Source organism: Pollicipes pollicipes, unplaced genomic scaffold (genome assembly GCF_011947565.3).
Source record: "Pollicipes pollicipes isolate AB1234 unplaced genomic scaffold, Ppol_2.1 Scaffold_3087;HRSCAF=3621_pilon_pilon_pilon, whole genome shotgun sequence".
NCBI lineage: Eukaryota > Metazoa > Arthropoda > Thecostraca > Pollicipedomorpha > Pollicipedidae > Pollicipes > Pollicipes pollicipes.
Window position 1 is genome coordinate 27732168 of NW_023596225.1, and position 25734 is coordinate 27757901.

The 25734-nt window shown below is 56.3% G+C and overlaps 1 protein-coding gene across 1 annotated transcript in view; it reads right to left on the reverse strand.

The window, feature by feature from the left end:
- Positions 1-220: 220 nt before the first annotated feature.
- Positions 221-25734, reverse strand: part of LOC119089989 (ATP-binding cassette sub-family C member Sur) — a 36916-nt gene continuing 11402 nt past the window's right edge. The window contains exons 3-27 of the mRNA XM_037212788.1: positions 24985-25051; positions 22489-22695; positions 21616-21933; positions 19004-19185; positions 18594-18903; positions 17616-17753; positions 17195-17357; positions 16712-16792; positions 15510-15706; positions 13854-14578; positions 13224-13488; positions 12457-12594; positions 10590-10796; positions 10118-10276; positions 9849-9985; positions 8940-9109; positions 8175-8315; positions 7290-7684; positions 6224-6381; positions 3819-4014; positions 3149-3392; positions 2297-2424; positions 1668-1855; positions 1123-1226; positions 221-855 (exon numbers count right to left, since the gene is read on the reverse strand). Coding sequence (XP_037068683.1) covers positions 488-855; positions 1123-1226; positions 1668-1855; positions 2297-2424; positions 3149-3392; positions 3819-4014; positions 6224-6381; positions 7290-7684; positions 8175-8315; positions 8940-9109; positions 9849-9985; positions 10118-10276; positions 10590-10796; positions 12457-12594; positions 13224-13488; positions 13854-14578; positions 15510-15706; positions 16712-16792; positions 17195-17357; positions 17616-17753; positions 18594-18903; positions 19004-19185; positions 21616-21933; positions 22489-22695; positions 24985-25051 — 5386 coding nt within the window. The 3' untranslated portion in view covers positions 221-487. The remainder of the gene's footprint in view (positions 856-1122; positions 1227-1667; positions 1856-2296; positions 2425-3148; positions 3393-3818; positions 4015-6223; positions 6382-7289; positions 7685-8174; positions 8316-8939; positions 9110-9848; positions 9986-10117; positions 10277-10589; positions 10797-12456; positions 12595-13223; positions 13489-13853; positions 14579-15509; positions 15707-16711; positions 16793-17194; positions 17358-17615; positions 17754-18593; positions 18904-19003; positions 19186-21615; positions 21934-22488; positions 22696-24984; positions 25052-25734) is intronic.

Genomic DNA, 25734 nt, shown 5'->3' on the forward strand with positions numbered 1-25734 from the left:
TGCAGCGAGCTGGTACGGCAGTGGACGGCGCCCGGGCGATACCAAGTCAACACGTGGCCAGATCGGGAGGGCGTTCTCACGGGGTATGTCCACTGCCTGACTACTGTGGTGCTGTGCTCAGGCCGCACCGTCTCTACCGATGGCCCAACATGTTTCACTAGCTGGCCAGGCTTCGGGAGCAGGGCTGTGCATTATGTGATGCGTGGTAAGACGCCGCTCGTTGTCATAAAATAGCACTTGTATTATATAAAAGCTAGCAGTACGCTTGAAGGCTCATCGCTGGGGCTGTATCTCCGTTTTCGAGTTCCACGATCGGCCAGAGCGCGGAACTCTCAGGTTGATCCGCCCTCCGAATGCTCTAAAGATACTTCTCTGCACACGCGACACGAAACTGGCCCGAGTATCTCGCAAGTCATCGACGCCGCGGCGTCGCCGATGAGGTCACAGGCGTGCCGGTCGAGCTCAGCCGACCGCCGCCAGCTCGACCTCAGGTCAGCCTGTCTGTGAGGGACGCGCCCTGGTCGAGCGCGGCGCGCAGCATACCGGCAAACAAACCGCCTCGCTTGTTGGCCAGCTGGCGGGGCGGCCCCTGCTCGGCCAGCCGGCCGTCCTGCAGCACCAGCAGCTGGTCGTAGTCGAGCACGGTGGTCAGCTGGTGCGCGATCGTGATGACCGTGCTCTTCTCGAACGCCTTCCACACGATCGCCTGCACCTTGCGCTCCGTCTCGGCGTCCAGCGAGCTGGTCGGCTCGTCCATGACGACGACGCGCGCGCCGCGCAGCAGCGCGCGCGCCAGACACAGCAGCTGGCGCTGTCCCACGCTGAAGTTGTCGCCGCCCTCCTGCACCTCCGACTCTGCCAGGGGGCGCACCGCCGGTCACGTGGGGCGGGCGGCGCCGCGGAGCCAGCAGGCACTGGGGCACACCGCCACCAAGTGTTTGTGGTAAAAAACACTCTTTAGTTAGTTAGCCAGGTCTGTTGTGTGCCTTAGTAAGGCATTTCATGACTGTGCTGTGAGAAAAAAAAGTCGAAAACGTGGCAACGAAGGTAAATCTGCGCCTGTCAACTCCGGTTGACAGCCCTGCGCAACAAACATCCAGAGACATGCTTCATCGAACTTACCCAAACCTTTCCCTAGCTTCTTTATATACTCCTTCATTTGTACGAGCTCAAGAGCCCTCCAGATTTCTTCGTCTTGTATGTCAAACTTCGGGTCCAGGTTTGATCTGAAATAAAAGCAGGAACAATGCCAGAACCGCTTGAGCCAACACTGGGAATGCCACCATGATGGCGCCCGCGCGCCGAACCGACAAGGTGTACGTCTCCAAGGGGTCCTCGAGGTCAGCCGAGTGGCGTCAAAGGTCAGACCAGAACGGCGGCTGGGTCCAAAGTGGCGCCAAAGGTCAAACTAGCAGGGCGGCTGGGTTCGAAGTGACGGTTAAGGTCCAACGAACGATTACCAACACAGCGGATGCGACTGTGCGTTGGATGCGCAATGTGTAACACGTTTTTTCTCCAAAAAGCGCATATATGCAGCAGCGCCCAGACACTAGATCTTTGATTGTTAGAGCACGTTAAGTTCCACCGCATTCATTTGTCCCACGCTGAGTGGCCAAATCGGGGTAGAATAAACTATTTGGGCCAACGGTTCCGCTGTGTCGTCTGACCTGACTGTGCCGGAGAACAGGAGCGGCTCCTGAGGTATCAGCGCCACCTGCGAGCGGATCGAGTGCAGAGGCACGCTTTTTAGGTCCATGCCGTCGATCCGGATCACGCCCTCCAGCAGATCCGACATTTGAAAAAGGGCCATGGCCAGAGTCGACTTGCCGCTGCCCGACCGGCCCACCAGAGCCACCTGTGGGCAAACAGAGTAACTTTCGAGGTTGGGTAGGACCTGGACGCAGGCGATGGTCGCAACCAATGCTGCATATGTGCAGCTTGTAGACTTGCAGTTTATCAGCGGCAAACAAGAATATGTTACGTCCCTAATAACAGTTATAATCTGAGGCATTACAAAATTATGATCTCCGGCAAGGTGTGAAGGAACGCTGGAGGAGTACCGGTGCGATGCGATACTCGGTGCAGTTACGTTACAGTTGCATATTCTACCATATGATCACAATCCCACTCAATCCAAGGGATGTCTGCCACCAGCACAACAATGGAGTCCACCCACAAGCTCCGCTCAACTTTGTAGCTGGGGCATTACAGCAGATTATATGCATTCAATGATCAGCTGTCACCGACAAACGGTGCTGCGCTGACGCCAGCTGGAAGTTCCGCGCGGCGACCCCACCTTCTGGCCGGGCAGGACGGTGACGCTGACATCCTTGAGCACCCTGACGATGGCCGTGTCCTCGCCTGAGTAGCCGACGCTGGCGCCGATGAACTCGATCTTGCCCTGTCGCGGCCAATCAGGCGCCACTGCCGGCGGGCGAGAGCGGGCGTCAGAGGGAGCGGGCGTCAGAGGGTCCTGCCGGTCAGCCGGCGGCCGACGGCAGACGAAACGGCGGCGGATGCTTGACGGGACGCATGCACAGCGGACATGACGGCGGCGGACACTTGGCGGGACGCATGCGCAGCGGACATGACGGCGGCGGACACTCGACGGGGCGCATGCGCAGCGGACATGACGGCGGCGGACACTCGACGGGACGCATGCACGGCGGACATGACGGCGGCGGACATGACGGCGGGACGCATGCACGGCGGACATGACGGCGGCGGACACTCGACAGCGGCGGCCGCCCGTCGCCTGACGGCTGCGCTACAGCAGCATACTAGGTCTGTCTGGCTGGTCAGTCCCACTTTAAGCATGGTCCATAATTTATACAACTGGCATACGAAATGCCGGTGACCTTACTATTTAAACGACGTTTTGGAGACAGGTGTCAATGTCATGTGAGTTGACTGTCAATAAAAGTCGCTATAATAGTTCGTAACCCAGCCCGCATTATTGGTGCATGAAACTGATTTTTTCGATGTGGTGTTAATTTTGAACAAACCGAAAGCATATTTGGAGACCATTGCGCTGCATTAGAGTGTCAATTGTTGAAACGAATTATAAAAAAACAGTATCCCTCAAGAGGTCAAGAGTTCAAACGGTGTCGAACCTCCTCACTTCCCTTCTCTCCCTCCCTCCACCCACCGAGAGCCTTCTTCCTGTAGTCTTCCGCCTTGAGCATGGTGTACTTGTGCACGCGCTCCACGGCGCACATGTACATCTCGACGACGCTGAGCGAGCGCACCACCCACACCAGATAGGTGGGGATGAGCAGGGTGTAGTTGATGGCCAGGCCGATGAGAGCCGACGGCACGCGCTCCCGGCTGGTGACGGCCACTGTCACGGCCGACACGCTCGACACGAACACGATCACAGCCCCCAGGTAGTCCTGCAACAGACCGACCCACATGAAGTGCTTAGGAGGGCCGTACGACCACACTGCCGCCAGCTCATCCCGGAGACACTGTTTACACCGCCGCGAGTCTTGTTTATGTTGTAAATGACGCCTGCTTGCCCTTTTGTCTCTGCTCGTATCCTCTTTGTCCTTTCGGACATGGTTTACTCAGGAGGTGTGATTTCATAAAACTTTGTCTCAACGATTCCCTTACGATTCATTCCGTGTTTTTATGCCTTCTGTCTCTTTCACTTTTCTGCGACTGGCAGTCTTGATGACGCGCACATATCGTCCTACGAACATTTGAGCCTATGTCAGTCAAAGACGCCGAGAAATAGTCTAGGAACCAGAACACCCGAGCGCTGCGGCAGCGGCAGCCGGCCGCCAGCTACCTCCGTCCCCGTCCCCCCTCCGACTGACCAGCGCGATGCCGAGCCAGCGCTGGCCCGACTCGTACACCAGCGAGGTGAGCAGGTGAAGGTCGACGCACTGCAGCAGCGTGGCGAAGAAGCGCTTCTGGTGGCCGTACGCGCGCACCACACTCAGACCGGCCTGCGTCTCGGCCAGGTGAGAGAGCACGGGCGCGCGCGCGATGTGGTCCAGCCGCTGCAGCTCACTGTGAGCCGGTGAGAGCGTCAGAGAGGCGGGCCGACTTACAGACAGACGCCAGCGCGGGATGGTAAGTCGTTGATGATGGAAGCTGATGGCCTACGTGTCATACTATGCATGTCGTTCTTTCCGTACATTTGCGGATGGTTTATCGTTCATCAATGAGTCGGAATGCCCTGCTTTCATACGTCGCGCCATGGGTCGTCCGAAAATAATGTTTCAATGTCTTACGCTTTAAGACAATGGTTGAAATTCAAAAGAGTAAAAAAGTGCGTTATTTCTTTAGGCAGCTAGCGGTACAATGGACTTCAAACAGGCTTGCGCCCGTCTCGAACCTGCTTCCGCTTAAGCCTCGTTTTGTTTTCAACCCTTCAAAAATCGATTAGTGAAGAATGCGACTAAGGCCAGGTCAGAGAAATATATGTTCCGTGTGTAGGTGGATTATGTTGCGTAGAATGGCGTAGGCAACACGGGAAGACGTTTGTGGTCATGTAGCTCCCTCTGCCCTTGGAGGCGGCGAGGCTCCCCGGGAGCGAATGTCTGGGATCGTTTTGGCGGTTTAAGACGCCCGTGAGGTTTCTAAAACACAAAAAGGGGCCTAAAGGAACCAAAGTGGGATCCCAAACATTACAAACATTCCAAATACACAATCAAGGCCCTTTTATAGCAACGGAGCGGACTGCTTGGCTGAAAGGGCCCTTGCACCCCAATTTTGCCCCGGCCTGGTTACGTCATTGGGTACGATGCCTATTTTTCCCTCCTCTGAAGAAATACCGTCTCCAGCGGCCTACTCTGACTGTCTTTGCACACGGAGACAGTTTCCATTCAGTCTAAGTGACCCCAGTTTGGGCTCCAGACCACATCTTTGAGAAGAAAGCGGGCCAAATCCGGAGAGAATTCCACTTGTGGGCGTATTTTCGGGGCAGGTTTTGCCATTTAGTTCACTGTTAACCTCGCCAACTGGTCTGCGAAACAGCGCTGCTGTCTGCGAGCACCTCATACGGTCTATGGATGTCTTGATACGCGCTCCGGTCGGGGTCAATTTGGCCCCCGAAGGTTTTTCTAAAATGGTTCCCGAACGGCGCAGCGCAGCCACGCCACATTTTGCATAGCTGTAGACGATTGAATAGCGGATCGTTCGATATTCGAAATTTAGGCGTACCTTGTAAGGTCGCTAACCTAGGGGAGGTCAGTCAGCCATGGAATCAACGAAGACAATGTCTAAGAAATCATCCAATCTGATGCAACAACGGAATGTTAGACAAGGCCAGACATCTGTAAGTTAATTTTTTAGGCAACACAACAACTGAGAGACTATATTCCATGGACCAAGAGTCAGGCATGGACGTCGGACAAAGGTGAAGACCAATCTGTTTTACTACTGGAAAGCTTGTTGTGCGCGGAAGTTTCTAGTGCTCATTTTGAATTCATTGATAATAGGAACCGCATTGTAAATCTCCCATGGACTTCTTACATGTCAGGAGAGGTCACTGATCTAAAATGACCCACGTTAGCATTTTGGTTCAGGAAAACATTCTCCCTAGCGTAATACTTGACGCTTATTCAAATGCAATGCAAAAAAGCAGTCTTGAATGAGTTTGGTCACTACGACCTGCGAAAGATAAAACAAGGTTACCGACATTAAATGAGCGCCAATGGCCTTTTGGTTAGAACACGCGTCTAGGTACTGGGGGCACCTTGGACACCAATGTGGATTTTGACCTCGTTTGACCTGATTTGACCCCAAGGCTATGACCTGGGAATCCAAATGTTAACATAAATACGCGGCTTCATGTAATGCAATATTCAGGGAACTTGTCGTTGATGAGGATACACATTTGGCATGTGCATGGTCGTGCGTATAAGTACCTAAAACGACACATACAGGTGATCACTTCAATTCCACATTACTAGGGCGATCACGCTGGCGCGTGGAAATTGTGCCCCGACCAGGCGTGGCAAGGCGAAATCATTCGGAAAAGATCACATGAGTTGGAGATGCTCCGCCAGGGCGGAGGGCAAATGGCACGCGCAACAAGCCAGCAGACGTAAGGACTCCAACATCTACGAACAAAAATGTAATTTCGTGTAATACGTTGAACAATGATAAAAATAATGTGCAGTGAACGATTTGAAGACAGAGAGATGCTGTACCGGTGGTCACATAACGCACCAAGCAATCAACGGAGGCTGTTATCAACAGCGCGGTCACCCACATGGCGAATGTTCTGTAGAATCTCTGCAGGAAGTAGTAGATGACGGTGATGAACAGTGCGATGAAGATGAACCACCAGGTCACGACGACGTTCACTATTACTGCTGTCAAGCACTGAAGGACGAAGAAAAGCAGCATGTGTATCTCAGTTGCCAATTTCTGTGGAAAGAGAACGCCAGCGTTAAATTTATGCATCCACTTAGAAGTCGCCACTCACAGGCACGTTTGGGGACATCCTTGCCATTCCGGCCGCACCAATTGATTTTTAAAATGTCAGGACTTCCGCACTTAAGTGTAAGGAAGAAGTACCAGCTAAGTCATGCGTAACACCGTTTCGAACATGAGCCAGAACTAGTCATGTCACGGATTGCGCTCCTTAGGCATCCAGCTAGCTTGCTTGGGATCACCCAATTCAAGCCATGTTGCTAAGCCCCCCCCCCCCCCCACCCACACACTGCAAAATTTACGTCGCACATACCATGGTAGCCCTTGATCTACAACTTAATGCGAAAAAATATTTGTACGTAAACATGTTTAGACGATAATGCACGATAAGGACATAAGGATATACGAGAATAAGCAAGGCGGAAGAGATCAATGAAACCCTACGGTGGAGACAGCAACTTTAAGTTTCTGCTGCTAAAAGTCGTTTCCGAAAGGCGGTCATACGAATGCATCACCACAAGCGAGAGTGCAATGGCAAATCTCGCAGACATTCCACGCTATCACAGAGACTGTCAGATAACAGATAACAGAGTACCACAGACACCAGGCCACATCTTGAGCCCTGCCTCCACCATTCCCGCACCTCCCAGCAGCATCCTCCGTCTCTCATCGACTCTAGCATCTCTCGCCGTCTCCTAGGGCCTCCCATCACCCCCGTCTCCTGCAACCGCCATCCAACGCATCGTAGTGACCTCTACTGCGTCCCACCACCTACTAGCTATTCCTTCCGGTATTCCGGCCTTCCAGCGCCTTCGATTAACCGCACTACCCTCCATGACCTCCACATTCTCCCGCGGCCTCTCCCAGTTCCTCCCACTGCCCCCATCGCCGCTCTCTCGCACCTTGTCGATGAAGCTGACGTCCTGGGCGAACCTGTCGATGATGCGGCCGGCCGGCGTGCGGTCGAAGAACTCCTTGCGGGCGCGCGTGACGGCGGCCAGCAGGCGGCGCTGCAGGCTGCGGCGCCCGCGCGCACCCGCCCACTGGCCGCTCAGGTTGGCAGCCAGCGCGAGCAGCACGGCGACGGCCGACAGCACGCCGTACACCAGCAGGTAGGAGCGCGTCTCGGACGCCATGAACGCCTCATACGCGTCCGACACGTCCTCCGGCTCCACGGCGCTCGCGGGAGTGGCGTTGCCGCCAGCCAGCTGCTGCCACTGGTCCTTGTGGCTGCGGTTCCACTGGCTGGCCGCTTCGCTCCACCTGCTCAGCCACACGTCCGTGCCCACGTGTGCGCCTGGCGGTGGGCGGTGCCGCGCGCTAGTCAGGCGGTCGCGAGGTCGTGGTGGCTGTATTTGCAGTTCATGCAGCAGTCGGTGACATAACAGACGACCGTTGTTCACACGACGACCCTTGAATGGCAGTGACATGCACCGTAGCATAAATGGAAAGGCTACATGTCTGTGAAGTTGTGGAGCCTCAATACTCAAGCATAATGGGGAGTGATAGGTCTGGCTTGAACCGATTGGCAGTAGACTAAGTTTGGTCCGTCTTGCAATCCACGGCTGAGGGCGGCCCGATCAAACACCAACACTGGGTTCGGTCCAGGGCGTGTTTAATTAATCACCCATCGGGTATGCTGAAAATTTGGTGGACCTTACTGGTGCAACTCAGCAGTCATTTCCACAATCCGGGGAGAGGCTACTACCCCCCCCCCCCCCTTCCCCCCCATGAAGGGCTGAAGAGCCATCAGTGAATAAGGTAGAGGTCTGGCATTATCTACTCACCCTGAGTAAGCAGAACCATGGTGAGGTACAAAATGCCAAAACCCAATCCGCACGCCCTCATGTACGTGATGTACACCAGCTTTGAAATCTTGCCCTTTTCCCTGTCTTCGTCTAGAAAGCGTCTTGAGTCCAGGTCAGACTCTGGAAACGGTAAATAGCATAAGAGCGTAGCTTAGTGCAAGCGAAGATGCGGATCCGGAACTATATAAGCCTTATATGAATATTTGCACACACAGAGTACAGACGTCTTCATTGTGCTTGAAATGCACCATCTATCGAACGATCCAACTCATCAATGATGCGCCAGACCGATACATTTAAAGTAAATCAATAAATCAAATACGGCACTGAAGATATACAAGAGCGCTAAGCCAACGTTTCATTTCATGCATATGCATTAGGAAAAACCCAACAAAATCATTTGTCAGAGAACGCGCTTTAATCTGTAACTACATCCGTGTCAGATCACGACAGACAGCTCTTCGTCGAACAGACCGCGGGCCTGTGGGACCTCCGTCGCGGCATGTGGGATCTCCGCCACGGGCCTGTGGGACCTCCGCCGAGGGTCTGTAGGACCTCCACCGCGGGTCTGTGGGACCTTTGCCGAAGGTCTACGGGACCTCTGCCGAGGGTCTGTGGAACCTCCACCGCGGGCCTGTGGGACCACCACCGAGGGTCTGTGGGACCTCCACCGCGGGCCTGTGGAACCTCCGCCGCCAACCTGTGCAGCCTCCATGTCTCGGCACTGGTGGCAGCCTGGCTCACCTTCTTCCTCGTCGCGGTACATCTCGCTGTAGTTGGAGGCGATGGAGAGCGCGCGTGTCAGCTGGGGCCGCGGCGGCGGCGGCGGGTCGGCCGGCACTAGTGGCGCCATCTGCTCGGGTGGTACGTCACGCTCGGGGTCGACAGGCGACGTACGAGAGCTGGTTGTGCTCCTGCCACAGGGGGAAGCAGGCGGTCAGGGCGGCGGGGCTGGTGAGAGGCAGGCGTTCAGGGCAGCGAGGGATGGTGGTGCTCCATGTAATTGGAGACTTATAGAGCAAGCCAACGAAACAACCTTGTTGCGGCGCTGAAATTACGCGACCATAAAGTAAGCGCATAAAACACCAATGACCGCATCAAAACTATTTTCTATGACATAAGAGCCAGCACGGATCCCTCGGAACGGGCCACCGGAAGCTTCCACCTGCCAGCGAACCCATAGCACGTAAGCATAGCTCTAAAAAGCGATCAGCGCCACCAGCCCTCATCCCAGTCTTGCCGTACTGAGGCGCACACCATACCACTAGGCCGGCCAGCAGCCCACCTCAACAACAGGCGGCTCAGCAGCTCACCTCCGCAGCAGGTGGCTCAGTAGCTCCCCTTCGCAGCAGGCTGCTCAGTAGCTCACCTCCACAGCAGGCGGCTCAGTAGCTCACTTTCGCAGCAGGCTGCTCAGCAGCTCACCTCCGCAGCGGGCGGCTCAGCAGCTCACCTTCGCAGCAGGCGGCTCAGCAGCTCACCTCCACAGCAGGCGGCTCAGTAGCTCACCTCCGCAGCAAGCTGCTCAGCAGCTCACCCCCGCAGCGGGCGGCTCAGCAGCTCACCTTCGCAGCAGGCTGCTCAGCAGCTCACCCCCGCAGCGGGCGGCTCAGTAGCTCACCTCCTCAGCAGCTCACATCCTCAGCAGCTCACCTCCGCAGCAGGAGGTTGAGCAGCTGGCGACCCGAGTCCGAGACGGAGCCCCGCGCCGGCACCAGCGGCGACGGCATGTTAGGCGGCGACGACACCATCCGCTGCAGCCGCAGGGACTCGTACCGGCGCTCGGCGTCCTCCGCCGGCGTGTCGGGCGTGCTGGGCTGGCTGGGGGCGCCCGGCGCCTGCGGCCCCAGCGAACTGGAGCGGCGGTACAGGCGGCGGCGCACGCTGAGCGCCAGGCCGGCCGCCGGCCCGCGGCGGCCGCCGGTGGTGGCGCGCCGCCGAGGCACCGCGCCGTAATCGTCGCTGCCCACGTCCAGCGGCACTGGCAGCCCGTGCGACATGTGGTGGCGCAGCGACGAGCGCCGCCCCAGCGCTGCGCGACGGAACGACGAGAACTTGTCGCGGCTGACGGCCGGCGCCGCCTGTGGGCGGGAACGCGCGGCGTTCAGAGGAGCGCGCACCGTGCCGGCACAGCCCGGTCTGTACTTCACACGGGGGCCGCGGAGGGGGGGGGGAAGAACGCCAATCAACGACACCACTCAGGAACGAGTTCAGGTAAAAGCGCGCCATCGCATGATGTTCGCTGCTAGGCTTGTAACTTGTGCTGGCAAGTATGCTGTTACCAGTATATGCCATACCTGTCCGCCCCAGTGAGGCCGGCCCCGGCGGGCGACTTCTGTCCCAGACCTGTCCGCACCACCGCGTCTCACGCTAGATGCGGGCCCGTTCACTAACCGTCATGAGCCGGCTGGCCTTCTGGATCTTCTGCAGCAAGCGCCAGCGCTCGCGGGCCGTCCGCGTCTCGGCGGCCGCCTCCTGGTTCTCCTGCTGCTGGTTCAGCTGGATGAGCTGCTGCCAGCGCCGGTACAGCTCCGGGTCGGCCTCGGCGATCTGGGCCAAGGTGCCCTGCTGCCGCACCCGGCCCCGCTCCAGCGCCACCACCTACCGCCAGCGGGCGCCGTCAGTCGGGCAGGGAGCGGCGCTGCTGGAAACGGATCCGCTTTCTGGGGGCGGGCTGCTACCGGCGACGGGCTGTTATCTGGGGACGGGCTGCTACTGGCAGCATGCTGTTATCTGGGGATAGACTGCTACCGGCGACGGGCTGCCATATGGGGACGTGATCGCCACGAATGGACGGGGCTCCCCGTCACATGGGGTGTAACTTCAACTGGGGACGAGGCCATCATCTGGGTGCGGAGCCATCAGTCGGGCACGGCGTTATGAACCGGAAACGGGGCTGCCATCGAAGAACGTAGCTATCAACCGGGCACCGAGGCGTGACTCGTGGACGGGACAGCCAACTGGGGAGGAAGTTAGGAAATGGGTCGGACCGTCAACTAAGAAGTACACCGTCGGATGGCGGCAAAGCTGCCTCTCAGATGACGTTGGAGATGCATTGCGAGGCACGGCGTCGCCATCCGACGTGAGCTAATTGCTCGAGGCTGTATTTTGCCCAATGTGCGAGTGCAGTAAATCATGCCATGTTTTGTCCGATAACACTTCCGTACATGTGCACCAAAAATCAAGGCTGGTCAGACCTTGAAACAGGCCCACATCGATAAGCCCATGTCGTCGGCAGGAGACCCTTCCACTCCACCATTACTTTACCAATGAAACGCATCAATGGATTGATGCCGAGTTTAGTCGGCGGTCTACGTGTCTTCAGTCAAGTGAGTTCGGTGAAGAGACTGGACGACCGAGTCACCGAAATTCCAGGTTATGTTGCATTGTGCAGACAGGTTTTTCCAAGTAAATGTTATAAGACAAGGACATATTTCAAACCAAATCTGAAATACTCGAGAAATATGATACACAGGAGTGAAACCCTTGATTTAGTGTCATTTAATATTTGCGGTGTCTTCAATAAAAATGCTCCCCGAGTAACGTTTATCGGCTGCTTCGATAGATCTGGCGACACAAGATGAGTTTCGCCCTTGAAATGGCCTACTTATATGTGGTATTAAATTAGGTCCCTGTCTAATAATGCTGGCGTGAAAAGGTTAAATTAGTGCTAAATTCGAAACATTCAAAAAATAGGATGGGCAGAAGTGAAATCTATGGTTTATCGTCAGGACTATCAAACCGGTCCCTAACTTTTCACCTCGAATGCGTTTTTCATCATCATATACCTATAAATCCTGGAAAAATAGCCGTCACAAGCTATTACAGTAATGACCTGCTAAATGTACGTGCACATGTACGTGCTAAATCATGTAAAATTCTACGCATCATGAAAAATCAGTAAAAAAAACAACATTAATTTAGCGTATAGAATCATGTAACCGTGCCCCGTGGAGCAAGCCTCAATGCGTTCCTAAATCCAGAAATGAAATTAGTCACGGATATAATCGTTTGCTCCAAGAAATGCTGCCATCGAGAAATGACCCGTGTTATAATAGTTACCGCAGCAGAGGGTAAGCGGTTTACCATCTTTCATAAGGAACGCTGTAAAACACATTGCCAACTGTTGTCGCAAGACAGCGCAGAGTCTTCCCAACAGTCCCCCCCCCCCCCCCCCACTCCTACAGTGGTATCCCGTCAGCCTATAATGTCGGATTCGCAGTGCAACGAATAGGCCCGAGGCCGACTTCCTGAACCACACCTGGTCTGCGTGCTTCAGATACTGGAGCTTGTGTGTGACCAAGATGACAGTCCTGCCCTGCTGCACCAACAGCTTCCTGATGCCGTTCTCGAAGACGTGCAGCCCGACATGAACGTCCAGCGCGGACAGCGGATCGTCCTGAAACGGGACCACGCCCTCGGTCAAGGCCGTGACCCCATTCAAATAACCGAAGGCGTGTCCTCACGTTAATGTTTAAATCAAAGACATGTCGCCGGAAAAGTGCCAGTTTGGGGCACGCGCAGTGAGCATACTGCGCTGGTGCTAAACAAACGCTCTGGCGCACGTGGGGCAGTGATAGCAATGCAGCAGCCTAGAGCAGCGGCCGGTCCTGGGCAGCAAGAGGCCGCCACCAAGCTATCATTGAGCACACTCGAAAGACCACGCCTCGCCATCCGGCTTCACATAAAAGTCTCTTCGCTCCACACCTTGTGCCAGCATCTGGCTGACATTAATGCGGCGGCGGGCGCGAAAATTCACGGTTCCAGTCGCTGATCGGTCACCTACATGTGACGCCGCACAACCGCTCGACCTATCCAGCAGGCTGGCGAAAGTTCATTTTAGTCGGAACCACTCGGGTCGCAGGATTAACAGTCACCTCACAAGGCCTGTCTACAGAGAACTCTGGTTTCAACGTCGGCATATCCGATGTCATAAACAAAGCACAGGAAATCTACGGCTGACACTATTGCACATGATTCAGGACACCCGACGCACAAGGAAATCACCACCACGTGACCTGGGCTCACCAGAATGACGCAGTTGACGTTCGAGTACAGCGCGCGCGCCACGGCCACGCGCTGCCGCTGCCCACCGGACAGCACGACGCCCTGCTCGCCGATCACTGTGCTGTCGCCGGCCGGCCCCAGCAGTATGATGTCCTCATCGAGCGCGCAGGCGGCCAGCACGCGCCGGTAGCGGCGCGGATTCATTCCTCGCCCGAACAGCACGTTATTGCGCAGCGAGTCGTTGAAGAGCCACGGTGACTGCGAGGCGTAGGCGAGTGGAGCCGAGCTGCCGGCAGACGAGGTTCAGTCGGAGCGAGGCCGCGGCGCGACGGTCTGGTGTTGCGCGATGTGACGTGTGCGCCAGCGCCAGGGCAACGCGGCGGCGACAGTGACGTGCGCACCAGCGCCAGGGCAACGCGGCGGCGACAATAACGTGCTCACCAGCGCCAGGGCAACGCGGCGGCGACAGTGACATCAGGAGTGCCATGGACTGCGTGTCAGTCTGACCCAGTGCTGAATGTCGCCGGTAGGTGCTGGCAGGGAAAGGTTGAAAGGCTTATCAGTAAGACTTACTGTTTCCTCATATGGCACCATTTAGCTTGTGACACCCGGCCACCCCGCAGCCCAGCCAGCGATGCGTCTCCCTCTCACCTGGCCCAGGTGACCGAGCCGCTCTTCCGGCGCAGCTCGCCGAGAAGTGCGGCCACCAGCGACGACTTGCCGCTGCCCACCGGTCCGACGATCATGGTGAGCCGGCCGCGCGGCACCACCAGGCTGATGTCAGCCAGCGTGTCGGCCTCACCGTCCGGCCGCCAGCTGAAGCACGCCTGCTCCACGCGCACCACCGGCGCCTCCCGCGCCGCCGCCGGCTCCCCATCCGGATCCATATCTGGCTCCACGGGGTCCACGGCGAAGCGCACCGCCTGCAGGTTCAGTGGCTGGAGCACGCGAACTGGCCTGTTACGTCCCGGTTCCTGCCTGTCCGTGGCGGGGTCGGAGGCGGAGGCGGAGGCGAAGGAGGTCGGCGGCGGCACGTCTGTGGCGTCGTCCTCTGTTCCGTTCCCCTGCGGCGGCCCACCGTTCGGGACGTCGTCAGTCTGCGCGGCCGCGTCGCCGGCGGCCATGCGGCTCGCTCTGGGCTGGCCGTCGGCCGCCAGTCGGTTCGAAACCGCAGCGGCCACAGCACCGGCGACGGCCGCCGCGTCCACTTCCTCGTCGGCCTCCGGGATGCTCTGCAGGCCGAATACGGAGTCTTGGCTGCCCCAGAGGCAGGCCGGGCCCTCCGGGGGCGAGAGGTCGAGCGAGTCCGGCCGCTCTGTCGTCTCCGGCGAGCGGCTGCCCGTCGTCGTCGTCGACAGCGATGGGGTGGGCCCCTGCTGGGGACGGTGCAGGTGGCGTCAGACGCCGAGACAGCCGGGAGCAGCGTCGTCGGGCGTCAGGGACCTCGGACGTCACGTGCTATTCGCAGCGGATAACAGGACAATATACCAGCCGTGGGATTTAGCTGACTCATGCAAATATTAACGCCGCTGGCATTATCTGTTCTCACGGCGGTGAGCGAGATGTCGGACGCGTTGGACCTGAGCAACAGAGCTATCCACTGGGAGCTCGGCGTGTGATGATTGTACACGAGTAAGCTTTAACCTTACATAGGCCGGCACAGGAACTCAAATACAGAGACTGAAGAAGCCTTCCCGACGTGTGTAAAGTGTTATGACAGATATGCTTATTGGACGTTGCATGGAAAGAAGTGTCTTAAAAAGATCGGCACCTCGCTCCCACATTCACCCGAGGTAAGATTATTGTTACACCCGCAGACAGGATGCGTTCCCTTTCGGTTTTGAAACGCCTGGCTGAACGCCACAGATACACAGTGGTCTAGTGTACGCATGCCATGAAAACCGAACCAAAGTATACTAACAAAGCGTGGAATGGCCCCACAGCGGGACGCCAGGGTCAAACTTGCGAGAGAAGGCGCCGTTGTGCTCGCATTGTGGCTAGGCACGTGAACCAAAAAACGCTCGCGATTAACCAACGTTGTTACAAGAAACCGCAGGCTTGAAAACGTGGGTGAAAAAATGGATAAAAAGAAAGATTGAAGTGAATGGATAACGCAAAAAGCACAAAACAGCAAAGATAGCACTTAAAACATGCTGCCACATTCAGATGCACGAGATCAGCGTGATCAGCTGCCGCCACGTGCCAACATCAGCACGCCGTCAGCCCGTGCCCCTTGCCAAGTCCGCCAAACGGTCACAGTGCCCCGGGTGCGGTGTGCGGGAGCTGCGCCGCGAAAGGAGCACCCACCAGGGTTGCGCGGCTGGCTCCGGCGTCCCCTGAGACGGGGGACTGCCGACGCAGCGACTCCACCTCCGCCAGGCCGAGGAAGTCGCCCAGCCGGCCGATGCTCACCTGCGGCCACAGACACAGACGCGATGCCGTCACTGGCCGACGCCACACACGGCGCGTTGGCTCACTGTTTACATCCGCTGCTTTACGATCAACGGTTAGCGGTCATAAATCACCACACGCCACGAGCGCTGCATGCTCTGTGCAAACACCGCACACTAGATTTCGAGTTGCCGGTTCGTTCGCAGTTGTCATTTTAGAGCTCTGGGACACCGGGAGAGGAAGTGGCGTTGTACATCACAGCTACAGCGGAGCTTAAATTAGGCCCTGTGACACAACTTCTCCAGTCAGGTGTTGATATAGAGGAAGGGATCTGTGAGCCACTTCCACTCAGACCAGAACCCGAAGCATGCGATGCTTCTTTTAGCTAGACTCGCTACCGGCTATTCCCAGACTGCTGAGCCATACAAAGCTGGATCCTGACGTGAGCTTTGGCGAATGTACAAACGCTCCCGATACAGGACGCTCCATAGGACCCGTGCTACGCATCCCACGGTCTCGGGTGAGACATCCAGCCAGCCTCCCTTGTCGAGTTATCCTTCAGCATGGCGATACACGTGGCTTCAGACTGGTGTGAGCCTGCCAGAAGTCCCACTACGGGGCTCACTGCCGGCAGCCCCAGCGCGGAGGTCACTGCCGGCAGCCCGAGCGCAGAGCTCACTGCTGGCAGCCGGCAGCCAGAGCGCAGGAGCTCACTGCCGGCAGGCCCCGGCGCGGAGCTCACTGCCGGCAGCCCGAGTGCAGAGCTCACTGCCGGCAGCCCGAGCGCAGAGCTCACTGCTGGCAGCCCGAGCGCGGAGCTCACTGCCGGCAGCCCCGAGCGCAGGAGCTCACTGCCGGCAGCCCGAGCGCGGAGCTCCACTGCCGGACAGTCCCGAAGCGCGGGAGCTCACTGCCGGCAGCCAGCGCGAGCTCACTGCCGGCAGCCCGAGCGCGGAAGCTCACTGCCGGCAGCCCGAGCGCAGGAGCTCACTGCTGGCAGCCCGAGCGCGGACCTCACCCAGGCACCGATGATCGCCTTTACGATCTTGGGCAGCCACGAACAGCGGCACAGTCAGCTGGTTGAAGAGGGCCACGCCGCTGAAGACGTGGGAGGAGACGAGTGGCTGTCCTCTCCAGCAGGCTGTACAGACCGAATGTAGTCATGGTGATCACCGTCAGCGAGGCCTGCGTCAGGAACACTGCGGGAGGGTTCATGCCGGGTCAGCCACGTCACAGGGGTCAGAGCGAGGCGGCGCCTCCGCTCGATAAAACGGAGGAATGGTTAACCGGTCGGCCGATAGTGGCGCATGGAAGCAAGAGACACTGATAAATGAGAACGACTGTGGTGATGAAAATCATAGGGGATGACAACTAGTTGATAACAACTGATAACAACTAAAGCCATCTAACCAAAAATATGTCTAGTTAATACATGACGCTGTACATTCAAGGTCGTTGTCCAATGCCTATGCCAGTTTATGGTGTTCAACTGCCGTATGCCAATTTATAGATTATTATGCATTTGCACACTCATCAGACATTTGCATGGCATTCCAGCCTTCGGACACCCAACGTAGAGCATGAACATCGCCTTTACGCACTGTTCAGGGCCCAAAACAACGAGTCCTTCATGAGAAGCTTCAGCTCGTTTTTCCTGACGAGCTGTATCTTCTTCTCGTAGGCGAACTCGAGAGCGTTGAGCTTCAGCTGGCGGATGCCGTTGACGAACTCGATGGAGCGGCTCAGTCTCTCGTCGCTCTTCGCCTGCAGCACAGTCAAGCATGGTGCTGGAGCGGACGAGCTCAGCTTCGGAAAGCTGGCTTGTTGTTGGATCTCGGAGCTGTTTTCCGGACTAGGATTTCTGGCAATGTCTAGGCACATGTTCGTGTGCACCCCTGGACGTTATTTCTGTCAACATTTCTGAGATTTGCGCCCGCCAATGGGACCAGACGCACAGGTCTAGTTTGCAATATACTGACGTGACGGTCCGTTCCCTCCTTTCCCCTTACTGTTTCCGCTCACCTGCAGCACGTGTTTGTTGGCCTGCAGATTCTTCACGATAACGAACTGCAGCGGTGTCAGCAGGAAGATGGACACGAAACAGCCGATGACGGCGCTGATGCCCAGCTGGCCGTGTATCAGCACCAGCAGAATGATGATCTGAGCAAGGGCCACACTGCTCTCACGCACCGCATCAGCTGACCGTCTCAAACCATGTGGGATTTCATGTTCATTCTAAAAACGTATTCTAGACTGACTGGGTGTTACCAATATTAGGCGCCAGGTACGTGACGGCGCGAACCCAGGCCACGATACAGAGAGAAGTCACGCCGGCACAAACCCCATAAAACCCAAAGCAAATGCGCAGTCGTGTCCCGGGTCATGTCAGAATCACCGTATGGGACAATCCCGCTGTGGTCGAAACAGCCCATAAATACGGCGCCACATGCTTCGCTCCATGAGCCATTTCCTCCCCCGCGCCCACCCATCCATCGGCTTCCCGTCGTGGTAACGCCACTGGCGCTGGTGTGGGCCCGGCGACTCGTGAAATTCTGTCTAGTCATGCCTCGTGCAGTCGCGCACGCCCGCCCTGGACTGCAGAGGTCCCTGACCGGCGGGATGTAGGGGCAGGAAGGTACCGCGCCTCCGCCGTCGTTCGCACACAGCTGGTGGACCGGCCCACATGGAGTAGAATTGGCCGACCATTGCCGGCCAAAAAACGGGCTAAAGGCTGCCTTAACCTTCTTGGCATTAGGGTGCGCACCTCATCAGGGATGGCCTCATGATAACGCCGCTTTGAATTGCCACCACAGGCCTTTATATTGATACGTATGCTCTTCTGGCACATCCAGGACGACCTTCATAGAACGACACTACGACTGATACTTCCCGGGTTTTCAAAGGGATGCCCCAGGGCAAATAAACGCTGGCATTCACGGCCACCCTGAATACCTGTACGCGTCTTCAGGTCCACACAGTGCCTGCCAGGGCAGTCCTCACCTTCAGCGGGATGGCCCAGATGTACTGAGACTGGCAGATGAGCTCTGAGAGGTTGGCCGCGTCCTCCGACAGCAGGCTGATGATGTTGCCGGAGTCGACGTGGTCATTATGCCCGGTCTCGCCGATACCTTGGCCCCCTGCTGTCGGACAGTCAGGAAACAACTCAACGATGTCATACGATTCTTTCAATGGCGATAAGTGCTCAAGCTCAAGTGGTTTGTAAAAGGATGTTGAACAGGTTGATTTCTGCAGGTGTTGCAATGCTGCAAACACGCTGACGTTAGCGGAGAAAACTGCGGGGTAAGTCCTTCTAAATTGTCACAAATCTGTTTCCGTCGATATCATCGTCATAAATAAGCATGCAAACTGAAACACAAAACACCGCCGTGTTGACTCCGATGCGCTCAGGCCTAGTCAGCGCGGTAGGCTGTGGCACCACGCTCGCTATCAATAGGCAGCGCGCCTGTGGACGGCCTAGTCTCACGATCGAGGCCACTAATTTACCGGGCCGCTGCAGGGTGTCCGACTTGTCTGTCGTCGCGTGGTCAGTGCCGGCAGTCGGGATCTTCAGCGACTTCTCGTACACCAGAGCCTGCGGCGGACCGACCAGCCTCAGCTGCAGCACCACACTCCAGCTCGGGTCAGACAGATGGCTCCTGGCCGCGCGAGACGGGGCCGTGTGACGCTCACCGTCTTCGCCGTAACGCGGGGACTATCAGCCTTGTTAGTGAGGGCTTATGCTCCCTGGGCGGCGACAGATGTCTAGCCAGCATTGCCGACCGTTTCCTGCAGCATCCAGGGGATAACTACAGCGATGGGCCGATCCACTGGGTTCAGAAAGGTCCACATCAACGGGTTCAGGGAGGCCTATATCGACGGGTTCAGGGAGCCCTACACAGACGGGTTCAAGGAGGCTTACATCGTTGGGTTCACGAAGGCCCACATCGATCGGTTCAGGGGGGTCTACACCGTTTGGCTCAGGGAGGCCCACATCGTTTGGCTCAGGAAGACCCACATCGCTGGGTTCAGAAAGGTCCCCATCGTTGGGTCAGGGAGGTCCACACCGTTTGGCTCAGGAAGACCCACATCGCTGGGTTCAGAAAGGTCCCCATCGTTGGGTCTGGGAGGTCTGATTTCGCGCTGAAAACAACAACGCCCCATGATATAAGAGGTTTCCACTACAGCACATTGGGTCGGTTAGGTCAGCTCAGAGCTTTGCAATAAAACACGCCTGCGGATGTTCAGTAGACTATTACTGCAGCCAGGCGGCCCTGCGCAGACCACGAGAATTGCCCGCATTCTTCGCCGTGCCGCAGTCAAGGTCACGAGGCCCAGCGACAGCTCGGGCGAGCACTGAACCCACCAGTGCTGCTAATTCTCTTCTTCAGGCCGCGTACGATCCAGACAACTTCTCACAGCACATACGGAGCTGCCCATGGTCGACTGTATTTTGCGCATTTACACGACTTTTATCCACTCTGATAATTTGCCGCAGTGGCGCTCTTGCGCCACTGCGGTTTCCGGCGTCTAACGCGCCCGGATGTTCTGCGGCCTCTGGGCGACTCAAATATCGACCAATCAGGACAGTTTTTGTCCGCGTCACCTTCGCGCCGTGCCTGCTCCGAGTAGCCGGTCGGACCAGCTGAGTCACTGCTGGAGACTTCCGCGGCTGCTGTGACTCAGGCTGTCAGTGGCCATTCCTTCCCCCCCCCCCTCCCATTTCCACACATGCAAACACGGGTTCGTGTCCCCGGAACAATGGTTGAATGCCTATAACACTGGTGGGCGACAGTGTGTGGTTGGGTGATAATCCATTTGACTAATTTCCGAGAGTGAATTTGTCTGTCTACACTTCTTTAGCCCAACACAGCGCATACGGCTGCACAAATCGCGACGAGAGTCGTGCAAACGACGGATTCAGCCTTCACGGCGATCCACCACATAAGCCCGCGCCGCCTGTTATCGGTGCCATTCACAGGATTGGCGAGCGGGGCATGTTTTGGCACTCGGCAGGGTGACACTTTGGTACATGTAGGAGAAACGAGCTGTGCAGAAGCTGTCTATCGAAAGCTTCTTCTGTGTACACAAGCTATCGAAAACATACCACAAAGCTGGGAAGAAGTTAAACATGAGCGACGGTAAATATAGTGATACCGCACACGCGAGACTGCCGATTGAGGCGGTCACTGAAATCTTAGAAAAATGGGATACACTGTGCATCACTGGGATGCGAACCAATGATATGTTGCTGCAAGCAACGTATCTTGTTAACTCTGAGATATAGCCAATGGATGGTGAGAGAGGGGGAAGGGGGGGGGGGGGGTACGGCCCTTTTGAGCCACAAGGTTTACAATAAACACTGGGCGATTTCGCAGGGCTTCGGTAAAAATTGGCTGGAATTCGAAGAACATTTGACGTACTCCCTCTCCCGTAAGAAAAAAATATGGCCTCGAACCTGTGTTTACTGACACCACCTCACACTGTCGAGACTCGGGTTAACGATAAACTGTTGGGGGTTAGGCTACCCACACCAGCAGCGTCACCTCCCCGCCAGCGAAGCAAGCGAAAACGTCTCCTTGAACCTACAAGCCACTGGTGGGCGACAAATGTTCTCAAAGCGAGGGCATCTCGCTGCCAGTCTGGTACTCGCTGGTGCGAGTTAAGGTATTATCAAGGGTGTGGGTGTGGGTTAAAAATATATAAAGTTACTTTCAGCTCGGTACAAAAGGCATGATGTTTGGCCATACGTTTTCAGACAATTCACGTGAAAGCTTCCAGCTTCCGTCACAACACAAAAGCTCGCAGACGAACCACGCACCGACTTGAGTTTCTGGCAAGGGCTCCGTTCGCATGTATCTAATAGCACACAGGAACTACGCAAGCATCGCTGCCTTGACGCATGCCTGTTTCTTGCGCAGCGTATCTGCCATAAGCCGACGGCTGATCGCCAAGGAGAGCGCTCGGAGCCTGTGCTGCCGCCTGGCGGCGCCGGGCAGCTGCGCCGCGCGAGGCGCGGACGGACCTGGACCTCGGCGCGCAGCCGCTCGCCCTCGGTGACCATGACGTGGGTGCAGGACTGCGAGAACGTGCCCTGCGCCAGCGCCGCCACCAGCGCCAGCACCGACATGACGTAGCCGTTCGACAGGAAGTCGGCCACGGTCGGGTACAGGTACTGGGGACAGACAGAGATGCGTGTGAACGGTGAGGCTGGGAGCCCGTTTCGGGCGAGCGTTGGGCATGCATGGGACCGCGCGCACGTAAGCGCTGCAGGGGTATTACGCTGGCCATCCTGAGTGCTACGTGATCCTAAAGTTGGCCCGCATTCCAGCGCTGATTCTTGTCACGACCCCGGCTGCCTGGCGGAGCGGCAGGGCTGCACGACACGTCACTGCGACGCGCCAGAGTCGTCCGGAACAGCCACTGCTGACGGTCCGCTACAAACAAAAAGCGAATACTGCACACAGCTCAGCCACACACAGCCTTTAATGTTTGCTGCGGAAAATACAACGTTACGGGCCGCAGGAGTCGGCCGATTCTCGCATGGCAGTGTGAAGGACTTCGCAAAGTCCCACAGGTTTGGCATGCAGCCATAAAATACACTTCACGGGATTTAAAAACAGGCGCCTGTTCCTTGTGTGAAAGCAGTGACGGGCCAGTGTAAGAACTTCGTAAACAACGGAAGGGATGCGGACGGTCACAATGTCCAGCAATGTATGTGTCAGGACTCATGTGCTCAAAACCTCCACACTGAGCTCGCTGCTTCTCCGCTCAAGGTGAGAGTTAAGCCCCGTCTCGCTGTCCACCAGCGTCCGACCTCCAACGGCGACACGCGGCGTGAGGGCGGGCCGCGCGCCCGACAGGTCGCGGCACCAGCGGCTGGTGCGGTACTACTCACGCCGGCGCTCTCGAGGTGGTGCACCTGCAGCTCGCCCGACTGGTGTAGCATCACGAATTCGATAATGTTCTTGAGCGCGAGCGGCGCCACGAAGCCGGAGAGGTCGCCACACAGCTTGAGCAGGCCGCCCAGCAGCAGGCGGCGCCGGTGTGTGCGCCACATCACACGCCAGAGCCGCACCTCGCGGCCGGCGCCCGCTGCTTGTGCCTGCATACAGACACAGACCGGGGATTGACAGGGTGCTGGCACAACGGGATCGGCGGTCGAGCGGGCTCCAGAAGCGACGAGTGCGGGCTTCAGGGGTGGCAGAGTGCGGGCTTCAGGGTTGACAGAGTGCGGGCTTCAGGGTTGACAGAGTGCGGGCTTCAGGGGTGTCAGAGGGCGGGCTTCAGGGTTGACAGAGTGCGGGCTTCAGGGTTGACAGAGTGCGGACTTCAGGGTTGACAGGGTGCGGGCTTCAGAGTTGACAGAGTGCGGGCTTCAGGGTTGACAGAGTGTGGGCTTCAGGGGTGGCAGAGCGCTGGCATCAGGGGTGACAGAGGGCGGGCTACAGGGGCGACAGAGTGCGGGCTTCAGGGCGACAGTGTGCGGGCTTCAGGGGCGACGAGTGCGGGTTTCAGGAGTGACAGAGTGTGGTTTTCAGGGGTGAAAAAGTGCGTGCTTCATGGAGGACAGAGTGCAGGCTTCAGGGGTGAAAAAGTGTGTGCTTCAAGTAGGTGTTGCATGTGTTCCGTCTTCAGGCATAACACAGTTCGGCACCGTGCGAGTTCAATGGCTTTACTTTTGTACGGAGGTTTTGAACTGAGGTCCACCAGACTGACAGATGGCAGTTCACAAAAAGATATCAAGAGCCGTGACCTTGTTATTCCCTATAGCCGATCGGCCTATTCCATGCAGCTTATTCTATACAACATGCATATCTACTTGGAAGGAAGAAAACTTGTATGTGATATGTATTGTATGCGGCAGATGATAGGGGATAAAAACATGCACAAATGTATGCCCGCATACACAGTATGAGACAACCCTATCGCACAAAAAAGAGCTGACAGTGCGCTTAAAACTTGCCGAATTCAGTCCTGGGACATCTACAGGCAACTCATTGATGAGAGACACCGCTCGGTATGCAAAGGACCGCTGTCCTGCCGCCGTGCGCAACGCTGGTAGGCGCAGGTTATGGTCCATGCGGGTAGTCACATGCGGGTAACTGGTCCGCGCGCCAGCGTATGTTTGAAACAATCAGGTGAGTGAGGTGAGCCTCCGGGTCACCTCGCTCACGGACTTTGTGCGCCAGCGATAACAGTTTGTACGCCACACATTTGGGGAAGCGTGGCAAAGGGCAGGTCATCCCGCGCGCGAGACACGTGGTCATTCTTTGGCAGGCCAGTAACCACCCTGGTAGTAAAGTTAACTACTTTAAACAGTCTGGCCTCGTTAACAGCTGAGCCCCTGGCCATAAACCAGGGGTCAGCGCAATGCAGTATCTCACGCGCGAGATGACTAGACCCTGCAATATGGTCACTAGCACTCGTTACAGGATGAAATGTCCCAGGTGGCAGAGACCGATCAGGACACCGATGTGCTTTTTTACTACATCACTGGCGTGTGCGTCCCAGCTCAGGTGGCGGCCAAAAAGCACACCCAAATTGTTTACGGTCAGGCTTTCCTCAACGGTCTCCCCAACGACCCGTACGGTGACAGGGGAAAGTCCGCGGTTGTTCTGTCGGGTGCCAAGGAGAGTGAGTTCAGGTTTGGATGCGTTGAGATTGAGACCGTGGGCGTGGGACCACGATGCTGGGGAGGACAGGGTGGTTTACATGCGTTGGATGAGGGAAGGAACGTTGCGTTTATCGTCGGATGTGAGGATTTGGGAGTCGTCAGCGTACTGGGTCACATGAACGCCCAGCACCTGCAGGCTGAGGGCGTTGACGAAGATTGTGAATAGGAGAGGACCAAGGGCCGATCCCTGGAAGACTTCCTGGGTATTGGGGAGCAGCTTGAAGACCACTCTGTCACCAGAGAGAGAGAAGAGATGCAGACTGACTGGGAGTGGCCAGAAAGATAGGAGAAGAAACAGGCCGGGTCAATCTTACAGACGTGGAGCTTGGAAAGTAGCTGAGCATGAGGAATGACGCCGAAATATTTACTGAAATCCAAGAGGCACAGGAGTGAATAATGGCCATGACCCATCTTGGAAAAAAACACCTTTTACGCTCTTCTTCTGACACTTTCTAGGACAAACAACAGTACAAATATGTCGCAAATAGGTAGCTGACTTGTTACCTATTCTCACAACTAGTAAACATAAAATACTACCGACAGATGTGCCGTATTGTGGACAGCACAGTAACTGGCCAACGGTTGCCGTTTCACCCCAGACATCATTACACTGGAAATCAAACGCATCAAACTTTTGTCTCCCAAATTTTTCCGACGGATCTCACCCCGTCGGATTTTACTGAAGGAATCGACCTAGTCTGGTTTATTTCTGCTCACCTTTTCTCGTTTCAAGGATTTGCTCAGCTTTTCGTAGTGCGGCAAGGTGTCCTCACCAGAGGGCAGGCTGATGAAAAAGACAGGGACATTGTTAGAAGGTTCACGTGGGTCGCACACACCACTTCTGCACCAATTAAAGGGAATGTTCCACAGTTGAAGACACTGAAGCAGGCAGCAGATATGATGAAATAGGCTCACTTATAACTGCTGCCATATTTTTAAGTGAAAAAGACTGCTCTAAACAACAATATTTTTGTTTCGCAAATGTCCTCTAAAACACGTCATTGCTCCATTACGTCATCGTGCTTTGCACAACACTGATTGGGAGCCAATTGACGATCACTGCATCTGGAAATCGTACTCACGGATACCAGATATGCGCGATTGAACAATAATATTTTCTTGGCCTTGGTCGCCTAATGGCTAATGAAATGACAGGATTTGAGTGACGTTATTATGGTGTGGATGCCTGGGTGACTCTGAAATAGTGCCTTCGAAACAGTCTGCACATCTTCGTGGGCGTGTAGCTCAGAAACTTGAGGGGTTTAGGTCTTAGTAAGGTCGGGGCGTGAATTGCACCGAATTCTCTTTAAGATAGCTATTTCGGTTTAACACCCCACACAAATGTAGAACACTGCCTTTAAAAATGGCACAGGCAAGACATTTTGTGTCCCGATTTAACCCCACAAAGAGCAAAGCAGACTTCCAGAGATCCACCAACTGCTGAGCTCGAGCTCTCATATAAGACTG